Raw genomic sequence first — 16,322 nt, 5'->3', positions numbered from 1 at the left:
AACACCTCATAGGGGCCTGTCCAACGGTCCTGGAGGGCACTCAGCTCTCCAGGCTCCATCACCCACACCTTCTGACCAGGCTCCAGCTCCACCGGGTGAGCATTGTGGTCATACCACGCTTTCATCACAGACTGGCTGGCTTCCAAGTTGTCAGAAGCTTGCTTCCACAACTTAGCCATTTGGCTCCGGAAGGCCAGCATGTAGCTCACCACGTCCTGGGGAACTTTCTGAGGAGACTTTTCCCAGGAGTCCCTCACCAGGCTGAGAGGTCCACGTACAGGGTGCCCGTACAAAAGCTCAAAGGGGCTAAAGCCCACTCCCTTCTGCGGCACTTCCCTGTAAGAAAAGAGCAAACAGGGTAGGAGGACGTCCCATTTCCTCCGCAGGCTTTCGGGTAGACTTCTGATCATACCCTTCAAGGTTTTGTTAAACCTTTCCAGAAGGCCATTGGCCTGTGGGTGATAAGGAGTGGTAAACCGGTAGGTCACTCCACACTCCTTCCACATAGCCCGCATGTACGCTGACATGAAGTTGGTCCCCCTGTCTGACACAACTTCCTTGGGGAATCCCACTCGGGTAAAGATCCCCATCAGGGCCTTCGCCACTACCGGTGCAGTAATGGTTCTCAGAGGTATTGCCTCCGGATACCTTGTGGCATGATCCACCAGTACCAGGATAAACCTGTGACCGGATGATGTCGGTGGATCTAAGGGCCCAGCAATGTCGATGCCCACCCTTTCAAAGGGGGTGCCAACGACGGGAAGTGGTTCCAGGGGAGCCTTCAGCTTCATCCCTGTTTTCCCACTGGCTTGGCATGACACACACGACCGACAGTATGTGTCGGACGCCACCCTCAATCGAGGCCAATAAAAGTGGGGGACAAGCCGTGCAAAGGTCTTGTCCCGTCCCAGGTGTCCTGCCAAGGGAATCTCGTGAGCCAACTCTAATAGGAAGGCTCGGTAACACTGTGGGACTACCAGGGCCCGTGACAGTCCGTGCACTGGCGCCCTGGGCTCACTGTAGAGGAGACCATCCTCCCAGTAAACACGATAGTTCCCAGACTCGTTACCTGCTGCCTGGGCTTCAGCCTGTTGCCTCAGACCCTCGAGGGTGGGACATTCCCTCTGTCTCTTGCTCAGTTCCTCCCTGGATGGTTCGCCCTCCACTCGCCACTCAGCGGGGATAGGCAGATCCTCCAACGGAACCATGTCCTCCTCCGTGGACTCCGGGTCCATCTCCTCCGATGGCCTATCTGTCTCACGGGGCACGGACATCGAGGCAGGCTCTTCCTGTCCTCGAGATGCTCCCTCATCGGCAGCTGGGTGGGCCATTGTTCCAGGCTCCAACCCATGCGACCTCTCCTCCCGAGCAGCCGCCGACCTGGTACTCACACAGGCCCAATCAGGTGTACCCAGCATCTCAGAATGAGTCCGGTATTCCACCTCCTTCCAGGCATTGTGCTCCATATCATTGCCCAGCAGACAATCGACTGGCACGGCGGGGCTTACGGCAACTCGAAGTGAACGTGCAACCCCTCCCCACTCAAAGGGAACCTCAGCCACGGGATAGTGGCTCATTCTGCCGTCAGCCATCGCGGCTGGATGAAGTGCGCCTGGAATCACCTGCTCTGAGGACACCAGATGACTCCTGACTATAGTCATACTGGCTCCTGTATCTCTCAGAGCTTCCCCTCTATGGCCATTGATGGTGACCCATTGCCCATACTTGGTCGTATTTGGGGGCACCTGGATCTTTGGAACCATCTCCCGATCACCCAGGGACACTAAGGTGACACCCGCCCACTCCCTCCCCTTAACTAAGGGCATCTCCTCCCCGAGCGCTACACTAGCAACTCCCGGGGCCTTTCCTCCAGTGGGAGGGGGTGGTCTCTTTGGGCATTTCGCGTCTCCCTTATAATGTCCAACACCACCGCACTCAAAGCAATGGACAACCCTTGGCTGCTGACTCTGGCCAGGATTAGGGTTCTTTTGCGGGCTAGCCTTAGAGTTGGAGAAGAAACTTTTACCCTTAAAGTTATTTTGGGGGCCTTTGGAGAACTCCTGTTTCTTATTATCTCCCCCCTCTTTCTTCTGGGGAGCGCCCTGTCCGGACTTCTGAGAATCTCCTCCCGTCCCCTTCGTGGACACTCGGGTACTTACCCAAATGTCCGCCTCCTCAGCAAGCTTACGGGGGCAAGTAAGTTTGCTGTCTACCAGGTGCTGCCTCAGCTCGGGAAGACATTTCTCGAGTAGATGTTCCTTGAGTATGAGATTGTACAACCCTCGATAGTCTTCCACCTCACTACCTTGGACCCACCCATCCAGGGCTTTCTTGGCGTAATCCAGGAAGTCAACCCAATTCTGTGAGCCCAGTTTATGGCTGCCCCTAAACCTCTGCCGGTATTTCTCGGGGGTCAACCCAAACTTCCTGATGAGCGCCACCTTCATGGCGGGGTAGTCTACCTGATCCTCCCGGTCTAGGGCCAATAGGGCATCCCTACCTGTTGGAGGCATGTAGCGATACAATCCACCACCCCAATGCTTCTCATGAATCCCATGGGCTCTTAAGGAGACCTCATAGGCTGCCAGCCACTTAGCTATGTCCTCTCCAACGGTATAACTAGCGACCACGTCCTTGGGTAAGTGAGGCCTGAGTTCCCTGGCAAATTCCTTAGACTCGACACCCTCCGGAGTGATGTTATGGGCCCTGATGTCGAGCTCTCGGAGCTTGAGCTCGTGTTCCATCCTCTTCCCTTCCATCTCCAGCTTGGCTAACTCCCACCTCAATTGTCTTTCCTCTCTTCTGTCAGCTAACTCTGTCTCTGACAACCCTCCTGTTGATGCACTGCTGCCCTCCCGTGAGGTTACCTTGGGGCTGATTATCATCTCACCCACCCCTAGGGGACATTCCGCAGCCCTCTCAACGACAGTACCCCTGTCTGACTCCTCCTCCTCTACCATACCCTCCGGATGCGCTTCCACCCAGGCTTCCAGACTAATGCGGAGCTCCTCTCTTTTGGCCCCTCGCCTAACGAACACTCCCCTTTCCTGACAGAACTCTTTGAGCTGCGCCACGGTATAGGTCTCCAGCTCTGACATATCGAATTCCATTTTGTCAGTGAAAAGTGTGGACAACCACCTCGAAGTAGGTTACAAGGATAGGAACTCTGAGGGTCACCTCCACCCACCTCCAGAAGAGAATTTGGAAAAAGCAAAATATTGAATTGGAGGGCTGCTGGGAGTGTGTACCTGTGGCGCACACTGAATTATTATGGGGTCCAAAACAAGCACGGCTCGTAATCCCACCCGCTGAGCACCAATTTTATGTTGGACCTGCGATGGGCAAGCCCAGCACAAAGGGGGTAGCTTGGCTCAAGTGTCAAGGCAAGTGAAGGCTATCGTGTTAAGCCGCTCTGACCCAATAATATCTCTTTGTACAACCACCAAAAAGAAGGACACCACACCACTATTGTAGAAAAATACGATTCCTTTATGTAAAAATTCTCTGTTCTCTGTTGTGAATGGGGGATCAATTAGGAAAGCACATTTACATTTCTTTTGGTCACAATTTGCTGGGTTTCGATTTTGGAATAGATTCAATAAATAAGCTTAGGAGTACAGTTCATCAATAAATGGAATGAATATCAGGAATAAATTTTGTCAATAAATAGAATAAATATCGGGAATAAATATCTTCAATAAATAGCATAAATATCATTTTCTGTTTAGCAGAATAAATACTGGTTCAGTTAAATAAACAACCACATATTCTTTCTGGTATCGCTGCCACCAATTAAATAGTTCAGGAACACTACATTTGTAAAAACATTTCAGGTTGGAAAGATAACTCTTACAGTTTATGACGTTTTCACCACTAATGTACACAGGCTCCTCTGGGCACAAAAGGGAGTGCTGGGACTCTTTAAGAATCACACGGGGGTTATGCGCGTATATCTAAAAGGCAAGGAAAGACAGTGAACACTTCATTTACACTCGGCTGCCACCGGGTTGAGATCTCTGTTTGCCGGTGGGGCTCTAAGCGCGCCTAGGGGTTTCTATCACCGCTAGCACTCAGGCGGCACCAGTTCCAAGTCTTTAGACTGCCGAACGGGGCTGCCGAAGAGGTCACACAATCTTCGCGCTCAGTCAAATAAATGCCGGTTCACAGTTCCTTTATAACAGCGCTTCCCACCTGAAGAAACGGGCCCACCTCACATCAGCTGCAATTGAAAAGCGATTCAGTCGGGTTCAGTACTTCTCTCGCCAGCGACGGGTTCTCAGGGGCTCAACGGACCTCCCTCCGACTTCCTCAAACATTGATGGTTCCCGCCCACAGCTACAGCCGCCGATTCACTGGGGAGGGGCAGAGACAGTAGTCCCGCCCAACGAAGGCCGGCCTTTCCCCGCACCACCTCACCTCAGTCTGCGCAGGAAGCACTCTACGCCGGTGGAGCTCGGAGACGTCCGAGCTCCTCGCTGGTGGCGTCTGTTACAAGGAGGCACAGAGGATGGTCTCGGTCGCGGCAAACTTGCTCTCGCCTCGCGACCCGAGTCTGTCGTAATTCACCACTGGGGGGGGGGGGCGGGGAGGCACACGAAAACGGCCACAGTCTCTTGCGGGTGACAAGGCACTCGCTGGGCAGGCGCTGTAGGCGCGAGGTCACCGCACACACAGCTGACTGGAACGCCAGTCAGGATCCACGCCAGTGACCCTTGCTTGCTCTACTGCCTGCACTACCAGCTGCCTCAGGTGTCCACAGGGCAGGTGTCAATCTGGTGTCAAGTCTGGAATCTCCTTCTTCACCTAGATCTGGAACATCATTATCCTATCTAGTCTTCTGGTCATCTAAAATGGCCCCCAGGGACTGGACCTTATATAGCCAGTGCCCTGAGGTGCTGTCTCGTGCCAGTAGGTTCTAGAACCTTCTTTGGGCTAGGCCAATGACATGGCACTTCTGGGGTATTTGGGACCCTAACAGCCACCATACTGGGGTTGTAGAGCAGCCATTTTGTGTACCTGAGGGAAATAAAGAAATTCCTCTCAGGAATGCGCGCCAAGTAAAAGGGTGCCAAAACCTTCAAAGGTCAAGGTTCATGGAGGCTCCAAGGGGAGTCACTCGCATGAGGAAAATGGATGGCCACCATTTTGAGGCCATTCATACAGGTTGCCAATCCCAGTCTATAATGTCACAGGTTCCTTGTAAATAGGTGCCAAAAACCTTGTGAACAACTGGGTGTCAAGGAACATCCAGCCCCATGAAACAGCACACAAAAGGTCCTGGTAGACAAAGAAAAGCGACAAATTTTGGGAGGTACAGGGGAACAAAAGAAATCATAGTGGTGAGGGGACTCTCGGAAGCAGACGGGTCTAACACACATCCTTTGAATTCTGTGGAAAATCTTCAAGTGGCTCCCCAGAACTCCAGACTCACCCTCACACAAGCCTTCATCACGGGCAGACTAGACTAATGCAACACACTCTACGCCATAATTCCATCCCCCCAACTCCACCAAGTCCAAACCATCCAGAAAGCTGCTGCCAGACTCATCCTCAACATCTCGTGCTGCACCCACATCACCACGTCTCAGAGAGCTACACTAGATCCCAATCCAGAAATGATGCAAATTCAAACTTCTCACCCACACATTCAAGGCACTGCACAGCACAGGTCCAACATACCTCAAACGCTTGAATTCTACACGTAGCTGAGGACCTAGCTTTTCAACTAAACTTGCAGGATTTCCTAAGACAGCCTGCCTCCAAGCTCTCACACCAACACATAGTGCTCAGTGCCTGGATACCTTCTCCGGTGACAAGCCACCTATATATATCTACGTAACATAACAACATGGCAATAGCGAAGTTTGTTAATGGTGACTGATGGAGCATGTATATGATGACTCATCATGTTAAGAAGAACTACGGATGGCCAGCCTGACTTGCAAATCATCATATATAAGAAGATACAAAACCATGGGAAACCTCATTAGCAGTTATGGGCATTGTTAGTCCCAGCAGATAAGCATTAAAGAGTATGAAGGCAGCTATCAAGTCAGATAACTGGGAGAGATTGACATCTGTGTCCTGGAAGGAAAATTCTAAGGCTTTTTAGTTTGCTGTTAATTCTTTTGGAGATGGTGACCTACCCTCTCTGCAATTAGCACTCATATTGATGGGGAACGCTGGGTCTCTCATTTTACTGGCATATATCGCCGCCCCCCACCCCCTCCCCCCTCTGCAACCAAGCATACTGGCTTTTATAGTTGTTCTTATGTGAGCCCTAAACTTAGTTTTCATTTGTCCGAAATAACAGCAGCCATGTGACAGAATCGTGCGGTTAAAGCCTTGACCCAGAGAGGATACCTGTGGTTCTAGTACAACCTAACATAGATCGCAGGGCCGCCTTCTGACCAGTGTTTTCAATAAATTTCCTAATACATATGTACCATCCTCTTGCGCGATCTCACTCATATTAACAGTGTCCAAGAAGGAGAACCAAACTGATACCAAATGTTATAGGTGCCACTCGCATATAGATTTTACAGTCAAAATATTAGGGAAGGTCAATTTAACAAGATGAGTAAATGGGCTACGAGTAATAACATCCTGAGCCCATGCCATTATGACTTTCTGGAGGAGCTGGAAACAGCAGAGCAGTGCTTGAATTTACATCTGTTAATTGGTAAATATACCATTCCCAAACTCTGCCCACTGTACCTACCATTTATGAATCTCTAATGCATTGGTAATGTTGACAGTGCAAGATTATGGTAACTTCTGTTGGACTTTGCATTGGATGCCACCCTGGTACATTTTCTTTCTGTCGTTCATGTAGATCTCTGTGCCAAGGTACGATTTATTCTAAATAGTGAATTATCCAACACTTCCAGATTACTTTACGAGTGCGCCCTGAATGAGTGCGCTCTTGCACCTCTTTTATTCATTTTATATATATATATATATATATATATATATATATATATATATATATATATATATATATATATATATCAGTAAACCAAGTTCAGATGTGTCTGCCCTGATGCGCCCATGATGAACGCAGTACGCTCTCCTGTACTTTTGCATGCAGATGATGCTGTGCTACTGGACCCCGTACCCTAATGGCTTTGGTCCGCTTGAAGCCTTTCCTACAGTTCATGACCGAACTAGATTTGGCAACCAACTTTACTAAATCATGCAGAAAGAAACGTCTATGTGTTTGCACTCTTACTATAGACAGTAATACCCTGGAACAGAAAGAAGTCTACTTTCCCCTATCTTGGTGTGACCTTCGACCCCTCTGAAAATAGGGTAACTAATATTTTCCATAGTCACCTGAAGTTCAGCCAAGCATTAGTTGCTTTTTTAAATCTGTGTCGATCTTCGCCCAGCAAGTCCATTATTCCATTCCTGTGGAGATTTATAAACCCCAATGTGTGCCCATGGCGACCTTTGGGCAGGGCTGTGGCAATCGTGGTGCCCTACCGGTAGAGGAAAATCATTTTTGAAGACCTCTCCTTTCCGTCCCAACCTTCGTCTGGTATGTGATATCCTTCGAGGAGTAAGGTCTCCGGTCTCCTGCATCCTGATGACCAAGGGAAGCTCCTGTGACGGTCTGAATGGCTCAGCCGGCACTCATCTCTCAATCCTCTGATCTTTTTAGACTGCTCGTGGTATGATAACTGAATGAAACTGCCTGGACTTGCTATTGTTTAGCAAAGCCTCGAAGGACTACGACCGATTTCGCTTTTCACCCGTCACCCATTTGTAAAGAGGACCGATCTCATATTAAACGCTTGCCTTTTTTGGAAAGAAGGGGCCAAATGAGGGAAGAATGGAATCTTCACAAACCCACGCTGTTGCTGCATGTCATTGTAAAAACCAGTGCAAATATTGAGGCGTGTCTGACCTTCCTGCCTAGTAACCTGAAGAGAGCCCTACTAGCTAAGGTTAGAGCTGGCACCATCTACCATCCTCTGCCCTCTCCCCGAGCTCTTGTACATCTGCAAGTAGGAAATTCCTTTTATCACAAGACAATGACTCCATTCTGTCTCCTGTGCTAGCATGTTTGTTGAAGTGCCTTGAGCCATGTCAGCTTGATCTTTGTATGGCTAGGTCAGATCCAATCATGATCATTTCACCTGTTGCTAATTGCTTTGTATTGTTTGATGCATGCTATTTCTTCTGGAGGTGAAATGATTTGACTGATATTTTCATCCTACAGTTAGGTTCTAAATGCAGAGAGCTGCGGGACATTCATTTCGGGCAGTGTTACAAGATCTCTGATGAAGGAATGGTTGTGATTGCTAAGGGCTGTCGTAAGTTGCAGAGAATTTATATGCAGGAAAATAAACTGGTAAGTGCCTTTTGTGTCCTCTAATCCATATTTTGCAAGATTTATTCTGGCTGTCCAATAATAACTTCCTGCACATTTGCTTCCTCATAAAATCACCCGGTTCACTTTCTGGGCTTTCAGTTTTCACAGTACTTTGTAACATAGTAGTTCTACTTTTTGACAAGTTTTTTTTATCCCAGTGTGGAATTGAACTTTTCAGATTCGCGATATTGTGGTAATCAGAAGGATCGCTTCAGGGTCCTGCGCTAGACTCCCACCATGTGTATAACACATCACCGCAATCAAGTGTAATTCTTGAGTTTCTTTACACGTCAGTCAGCTTACACCACTGCTGTGAATTCTGGATAAGGTGTTTGTTTTTGGTTGCTGATTGCAGTAATGATTTTGGTACGGGGACTCTTGTTTAGTATGTCCAGTGTACCCATATGGCCTCCGTAAGTTGGAATATTAAGTGTTCATTACATAAAACTGTCAATGATTGTTCTAACCTGCTCTGTCATCTGTAATGCTGGTTGCTTACATGCCACTTCTTTGATATTTTTTATTTTTCTGTAGCTAGTACCTCTTTGGCATAGTAGACAACCAACGAAGCAAACTATTCTGGAAAATATATACCCATTGTTTACCGTATTTCCTATTATGTTAATAAAGTGTACCTTAGTGACTCGTGCCAAATTGTGTTCCAGCTTATTACAATCCTGTCATCTTAATAAAAAAGATACATGTTTTCTAAATGCCAAAATGACGTGTGTTGTGTACTGAACATACAAATATTCAATTAAGCTGAACTTTATGGAATATTCTGTTACCTTTTTGTCTCATTTGCGTGACCAGGTGTAGATGGGGGAAAAAAACTCTTTCAATGGAAGTTACTGTCATCGGGTTTATTCCACAATCTTCCAGTGAGACTTCTTTGTTATCTTTCTTTCTGGGGTACAGAAGCACAGACGTATTGATTCTATGACTGGGAATTCTTAAGGTGCCATAGCATTGTATTTTACTGTTGAAGTATGTATTGATCTAAAGGAGAGGTGGAATTGATTAGACCCGGTCTGCTGATTACATTACTATTAGTAGGAAAGTTGCATTCCTAGGAAGCACATGGATACTCTTACCAAATCTGTATATTTCAGATTCTTCATCCATAAAACAGTTAGAATAAATACATATATGCAGATGCAGACAGTCTCATAAATTTCACAGTTTTAATAACCAGATATGTCAGAAACATGCAAAAGTGATCAAAAGGAAAACCTCCATGCTACTGTAAAAATGGACGGCGATTAAAAAGTAGAATCAATCATATATTAAATATGTATTAGATCAGTTAAAATCTATAATAAAATGCTGAAGAGCAAATCGATAAAATACATAAAACCTCCAGAACAATTACATGCTAAGAGCCTGGTCTTCCATTAATTGCAAAACTAAGTATGTTCCAGTGTAATATACGACTAATAGCAGAAACATTTCCCACATGCAATGATAATTTATTGTTCGAATGGCTGCAGGCCAGTTACTACTTGGTGGTTAACTTGCAGCTCTTACAATGAAGCGTTTGTGTGGTTAATCTCTTCAGATCAAGTTGTTTAATTGTGTATTTCTATGGTCTTCAGATGTTTTTCGATTAGTTAATCTTTTTGTGTTGCTAAATTCATTGGCATTGGCACAGTCAAATTTTTGTGCCAAATACTTTCAAATAGCTGTGTAACCCAAACTCACATTAGCAAATCTAAACAACAACATTGTTTTGCTTGTTTTGGTATCATTCTATGAACTATTGGACGTCTTTAAGTGTTTCCTGATTGTAGGCCTGTTTTGGTATTGTGACCGACTTACATCTTGAGTCCGGTTTGCAGCCTTAGTTTAACAACATTGTCCCTTTCGATCATGGGATAATTTGAAGCGAATCTCACTACACGACTCCAATGCATAGTTTATTCGGCAATGTGTTTCACCCCCTCAGGGACTTTGTCACAGCTTGGTTTCCAGGATGCAAAGGGGTAAAGTTTGTTTAGTAATTTAAAATAACATCGAAGAGGCCTAATGACTTGGAATGATCCCTGCGTAAAGTAATTGGTACATGCAATATGTCAAGGGAAAACACAATTTGCTGCCTGTCAAATTTTCTATACTGTGGTAATCTACTTAACTCTGAACTTTGTAATGTACTGTAGAAATAAATGTGTGGATATGTGTGTAGCGTCGCTGGTAAAGATAAAACACAAACAAACCAAAGTACAGGTAACTTAGAGTAATTATTCCCTCAGAGAAATTCCAGCCACCTTCACAGTCACTCCACTTGGTACAACTGTTCTTAGGAACCTTCAACACATTCAATATAAAACATTCCAATACAGAACCACTGGAGGATAAATGCAGGGGAACTCTGCAGCAAGTCTAGAAAGATAAGCAGCCTGACAAACAAGAACTCCACAGTAAAAATCAAAAAGAAGATTAGAGTGTAGCACAAATGCATAAGAAACGTCAAACGTGTAAAACATCAAGTGCATTATTCTTATCTTATCTATCATGTCTACTGAGGTTCATATCCACCCATTCCCCAGTATTTCTGACCCTCTACACACTTGACCACTGTGAATGGAAGACTACTTTCTTAAGATTTAACTATTGCTTTAGGGAATCTCACTCTCACTATATCCCCTACCTTTACAATCACATATATGACAGCATTCCGTTTATCAAAATAGGAATTCCATTTCTCAAGCCCCTTAAGTTCCTTCAGGAAACGTTCAATGTCCTCAAATCTTCCAGGATCAGCTCTTTGAGACCGAAATGAAGGACAGACCACAATACAAGGTTTTCTTTTGTGAAAGAGTTCAAATGATGTTGCACCAGTGGTAGAATGTGGTGTAAACCTATATTCCTCCATCTATTTGAAAACAGCATCCTTCCAAATTTCCACTAATACTTTAAGACAATTGAATAGCTTTCTTCAAGCTCATGTTAAACCTTTGTACCATTCCATTGGTCTGTGGGTGATATAATGCAAATCGCTTGGGTACAATTGCTGCATTGTCAGAGAGTAGATATTTAGAGTTACTCATATTGACAAAAATCCCTGAAAGGGCATCCATATAAATCTATGAACCCTGACTGATGTAATTAATGAGCTTACGTTCTTTGAATCCTCACTGAACCAGACCAGAGGGTTTGGGGATGTAAGATCTAATGCTATGAACATTTCAAACCTGCCAGAATTTTCACTATTACCAAGATATTCGGCAGTGGAAATTTGTTGTCTTCCACTTCCCTCCTGTTTAGCTGTCTAAGGTCAATGCATAACCTGATCTCACAACTAGCCTTTCTGGCTACCACCTCTAGCACAAACCATTATGTAGCGTCTGCATCTTCTGTAATCTGTTCTACAAACAAATAATCTGACTCAGACTGCACCTCCTCCTTAAAGCTTGCAGATATATTTCTTACTTTGGCACTAACTGGCTCAACTTCTTCTTTCAGGCAAAAGCAGTGAATCTACCCTTTATTACACACTACTTTATAAGAGAATACCCTAGGAAATTCTTCAAGGAAAGACTCGAACATAGTGTCTACATTGCGTACTGGAATTTGAGGCATAGATTTGGTATCTTGACAGATACCAACAGCTTTTGGTATGGCCAGCCTAAAACCGTGTCACCTTTTTCTGGTACATATACTTTTTACCCTTAACAGTATTTTCCCTGAATTCAATGTTAGCATTAAAATATCCTAGAAGTTCTATAAGTGTATCCCCATGATTATAAGTAGGGCTCCCGGTTTTCCGTTTGAAGGGATTTTTACATATAAATACAAACGGAAAACAAGTTTTCCTTTGTCTGTATTTATATATAAAAACGGGAAAATAACAACTGCTGCTGCGGGAGCAGTCATGGTGGCTCAATTCTGTTTGTCCCTTTAATGGCCCTCGCTCCGTGATGTAAATTAGTGTCAAGGTATTTACCTCCTTTGACACACTTCATAAATCTCAATTTCCAGCCCGCCCGGCCCCCAAGAGTTATCTGCCGCCCTGTGCCGAGTTAAATTATTACATGAGGAGGCCAGTGTCCTGCCTGTCACCTCTTGACCTCGACACTTCCTGCCTCTTCTGGGGGATCGCTGAAGTTTGTGTCCTGTCACAGCTTGAGTCTTTAAGCAGGTGCTGTGTGACTTTAAATGGCACAAGCACGACTCTCTAGTCAACGGTGCCACTTAGCAGCTTATCTCACGTTTATACCTGAAATCAGTTGCTTAACGCCCCCGAGCTGCAGGGGGCCCCCTCTGCACAGTAGTCAGGCCTGAGAACTCCAGCCAATGTGTTATCTCTCAGACAGTCCTCCGACCTTTCCCTTTCCCTGTAGTTCCAGCATTAAATCATCTTGTCAGTTTGGCATAGATCAAACTCAGGAGAAGGTCTGTACTGGGACGGCAGACTGGACTCTTTCATCCTTTGTCTCATCTCCGAGCCTATATTTAGCACCACCAGCAGTGCATGCAGACTGAACTCAGCGGATAAAGTGTGCATCTTCTGCCCCGAAATCACAGCAGCGTCTCTCCAGCATTAGTACCAGACATCCCGCCTCTCGCCTCTGCAGGTACCAATGGTTGTTAACTCATCACTTCCTCTGATATCTTGCTACTGCCTACAATTACTGAAAGGATTTCTGGGGAATATAATCTTCCTGAAAAGATAGGGGAAATACCCGTCGCTTTGTGAACTTGTTTAATAAATTCCTTAGGCCATAGCTTAGAACAATTAGGTGAGTCAAATAACTTTCGCGTTTTAAGGGTGTCAGGTTTTTTTAGATACCAGGATTCGTTCATTTAAATACTGCAACCTGTAATTATGAAATTGTCTTGGTATGGTATGGAATGGTATGGTTAATAGCGAGAATTATATATGTTAACAGTGTGTTCCATATATAAAGGTGTGAAGTTAACATCAAATTTTGGCTAGTGCTTAGATGCACGGGTTTTACGTACTGAGATGCGGCACTACTGCATTTGTGATGCAGTAAAGACACATCTATTAAAACAACAAACTTGCGTTAATTGCACAGCAATCCGCTTGATGATGTTAAATAGGATTTTTTCCACTCCCTCAGATTCTGTAAATGGGCAACTGAGCAGGAGGGAAAAGAGAGACCAGAAGTGCAGAGAGGGTGGAGAACAAAGACAGGTATACATTAGAATCAGATCAACTGAAATGTGCCTAGCACATACTCCGAGCAATAAATGTGCAGCTCCTCCTAGAAAATGGGAGGAGGGGTGTGAAGGTGTCATAGCAGTGTGCCCGAAGCACAGAAGGACAAGAATTAGTTAGAGAGTGGTTCAAAGAAATTATGAATTAGCCAGTGAAGGGTGAACTAGAACTGAAATCACAGAAGAAGGAGACTTTTTGCAGATGAATGTATAGTGTTGACATTATAACAACCGAGTGCATGTATGTATTTTCAATTTAAATAAAAGTGGAAAAATACATAGATGCAGCGTCGACTTTTGCCTGTGACAAAAATAAATGTGGATAAATACAGATAAAATGCCCAAAAAATAAATATAGATAAATACAGACCGAAATGGCAAAAAAAGAAATACCATAAAACCGGGAGCCCTAATTATAAGGTATGCCATCTGCTTTTAATAAATCCACTTTTCCTATGAAATATGGTTTATAGTTCGTGTCTGATATTTAAGATAGAAGAGCACCTGAATCTATCGTCATTAAAATGTTGCACCATTTAGTGAAATCACATTAGATGTTCAGTGTTGTTTAAAAACTCAATTCATACCCTCAACTGCTTGAAGAACAGTTTCCTCTAACTTAGAAGAAATTTCAAATATCTTTCGTGTGATTAGTCCTGCAAGATTTGGTACAGTGACCTCTCTGAACACAATACTTTGATACAATTTTTAAGGCTGGACAGTCTTTGTAATTGACCATGTGCCCAGGATGTTCAAAATGAAAACAAGAACCTCTGAACTTAGATGTGTTAACAGTTTTTATTTGATTTTCAGACTTGGTAACTATTGTTTGTATTGTCAGTGCAACTTCTTATTATTTAGTAGTTTCTCTAGCAAAGCTAAGGAGTGTTCACCTCTTTCGGCTATAGTAAGAACTTCATTAAATGTAGGGTTCTCCTTGACCCAGAGGTCTTCCCTGATTTTATTCATTCTTTAAGTATAAGCATAAACTGGTCCTTGATTCTTTCTTCAACATTGTCACCAAAGTTACAAGTAGAGGTTCGTTTACAGAATGCTGCCAAATAGTATTCAACGGACTCCACTTCTGTTTGTTTTCTCTTGCCAAAATATTAACGTTCAAGCATTGTGGAAATCTGTGGTACAAAGTGATTCTTTTTTTTATAACAATTTCAAGATTTTTCATTATTTGAGAAATGTCCCCATTGCCTTCTGACCAATTAGGTAAGTTTTCAAACCTCTCATGGCTTTCCGCACTTAAACAATGTAATAACATTGACTCTTTTTTTCAGATTGTAAATTGGGATCACATACCTCAAGTAATTATTAAAAACCTTTTCCACTTCCACCAACTTTGGTTTTCCTGATGATACTATATGTTTTGCATGTTGAGAATTTCAGTAACAGCCATAACCATCTAAAATGGTAATAGCCACTCTGAAAATGACATTAATGTACAATATATATATATATATATATATATATATATATATATATATATATATATATATATATATATATATATATAAACACAGGATTGTGGCTGGTCCTTTGCCTCTGTGTCGGCGGGCTCACGGCAGGGGTAGCCACCCCCTTTAAATCCACACAAACACCCAGCGTTCGCTTTCAATGGTCTCCGAAAGTAAAGAACACAGGAGCCGTGGCCTCGATAAGTGATGCAGTTTTAATGCAAATACAACGTCCGACGCGTTTCGGAGTAAGCCCGTGATGAAGGAGTAGGCTTACTCCGAAACGCGTCGGACGTTGTATTTGTATTTGCATTAAAACTGCATCACTTATCGAGGCCACGGCTCCTGTGTTCTTTACTTTCGGAGACCATTGAAAGCGAACGCTGGGTGTTTGTGTGGAGATATATATATATATATATATATATATATATATATATATACATACACATCTGAAAGAAAAAAGGTTAAAGTGAAGTTATAGTTAAGTGAAAATGTGAGTTAAAACAAAACATTTTAAACTCAAAAACACTCTGAATTTCAGCAATTATAGTTACCTCCTCAAGTAACTATAATTTGCAGTGTCGTCCTGCTCAGTAATGTCATTTTATATGTCATCAGTCATGTAGTCAATGATGTCATAGAACATGTCATGAGTATTGCAATGCAGTGCGAAGTTTCTGCGTCGTCGTCGAGGCTGCTGTCGATAAGGGATGCCAGGGGCTTGTGCCATGAAAAGTGTCATGCAGTGGTGGTTCTGAAGGGGATGCGTCTGTCCCGAGATGCGGGAGGTAGCAGGCATGCAAGTTTTTTTGCGATGGGTTCAATCCACACATTAGCTGCGTAGCTGTGATTCTACTTGGGGATGCGTCTCTCAGCAGAGAACAATGTGTATGTTCTACTGGCAAGCCCTTTAGGCCCACTTCCAAGGGTCCAGGACTGGGATGCAACGATTTGGCACGGTAGACTTACAGGTGGCAGGGCCTAGGTGCAGGATTTGGAAGCCTGTTTTGTCCCTGAGGATTAGATCAGGAGGCCAGCCGGTTAGCCCTTTGAGTGATGCAAGTCCAGTCCTTCTCACCCAGGCAGGGGGGCAGCAGGCTAGCAGGTGAGGACAGCAGGCAGGAGTTTAGTAGAGCAGCAGGCCATCAGAGTGTCAGTCTGTCAACAGCACAGCATTCCTTCCTCCTGTCCACAGTTCCAGAAGTGTACTGAAGCAGTGTTGTCAAAGTCCAGTACTAATACCAAGTGGTGCATTGATGTGGGGGAGACTTCAAAGACATGCCTTTGAAGTGTTCAGA

The 16,322-nt window shown here is 44.5% G+C and overlaps 1 protein-coding gene across 2 annotated transcripts in view; it reads left to right on the top strand.

The window, feature by feature from the left end:
- The window catches only part of FBXL17 (F-box and leucine rich repeat protein 17), a 1,859,129-nt gene that overhangs the window by 175,946 nt on the left and 1,666,861 nt on the right, over positions 1 to 16,322 (top strand). For both annotated transcript variants that reach the window (XM_086961002.1, XM_086961003.1), the window contains exon 4: positions 8,225 to 8,356. In XM_086961002.1, the coding sequence (XP_086817128.1) occupies positions 8,225 to 8,356 (132 nt within the window). The remainder of the gene's footprint in view (positions 1 to 8,224; positions 8,357 to 16,322) is intronic.

Source organism: Lissotriton vulgaris, chromosome 3_1 (genome assembly GCF_964263255.1).
Source record: "Lissotriton vulgaris chromosome 3_1, aLisVul1.2, whole genome shotgun sequence".
Lineage (NCBI taxonomy): Eukaryota > Metazoa > Chordata > Amphibia > Caudata > Salamandridae > Lissotriton > Lissotriton vulgaris.
This window is presented reverse-complemented; position numbering and strand designations above follow the sequence as displayed.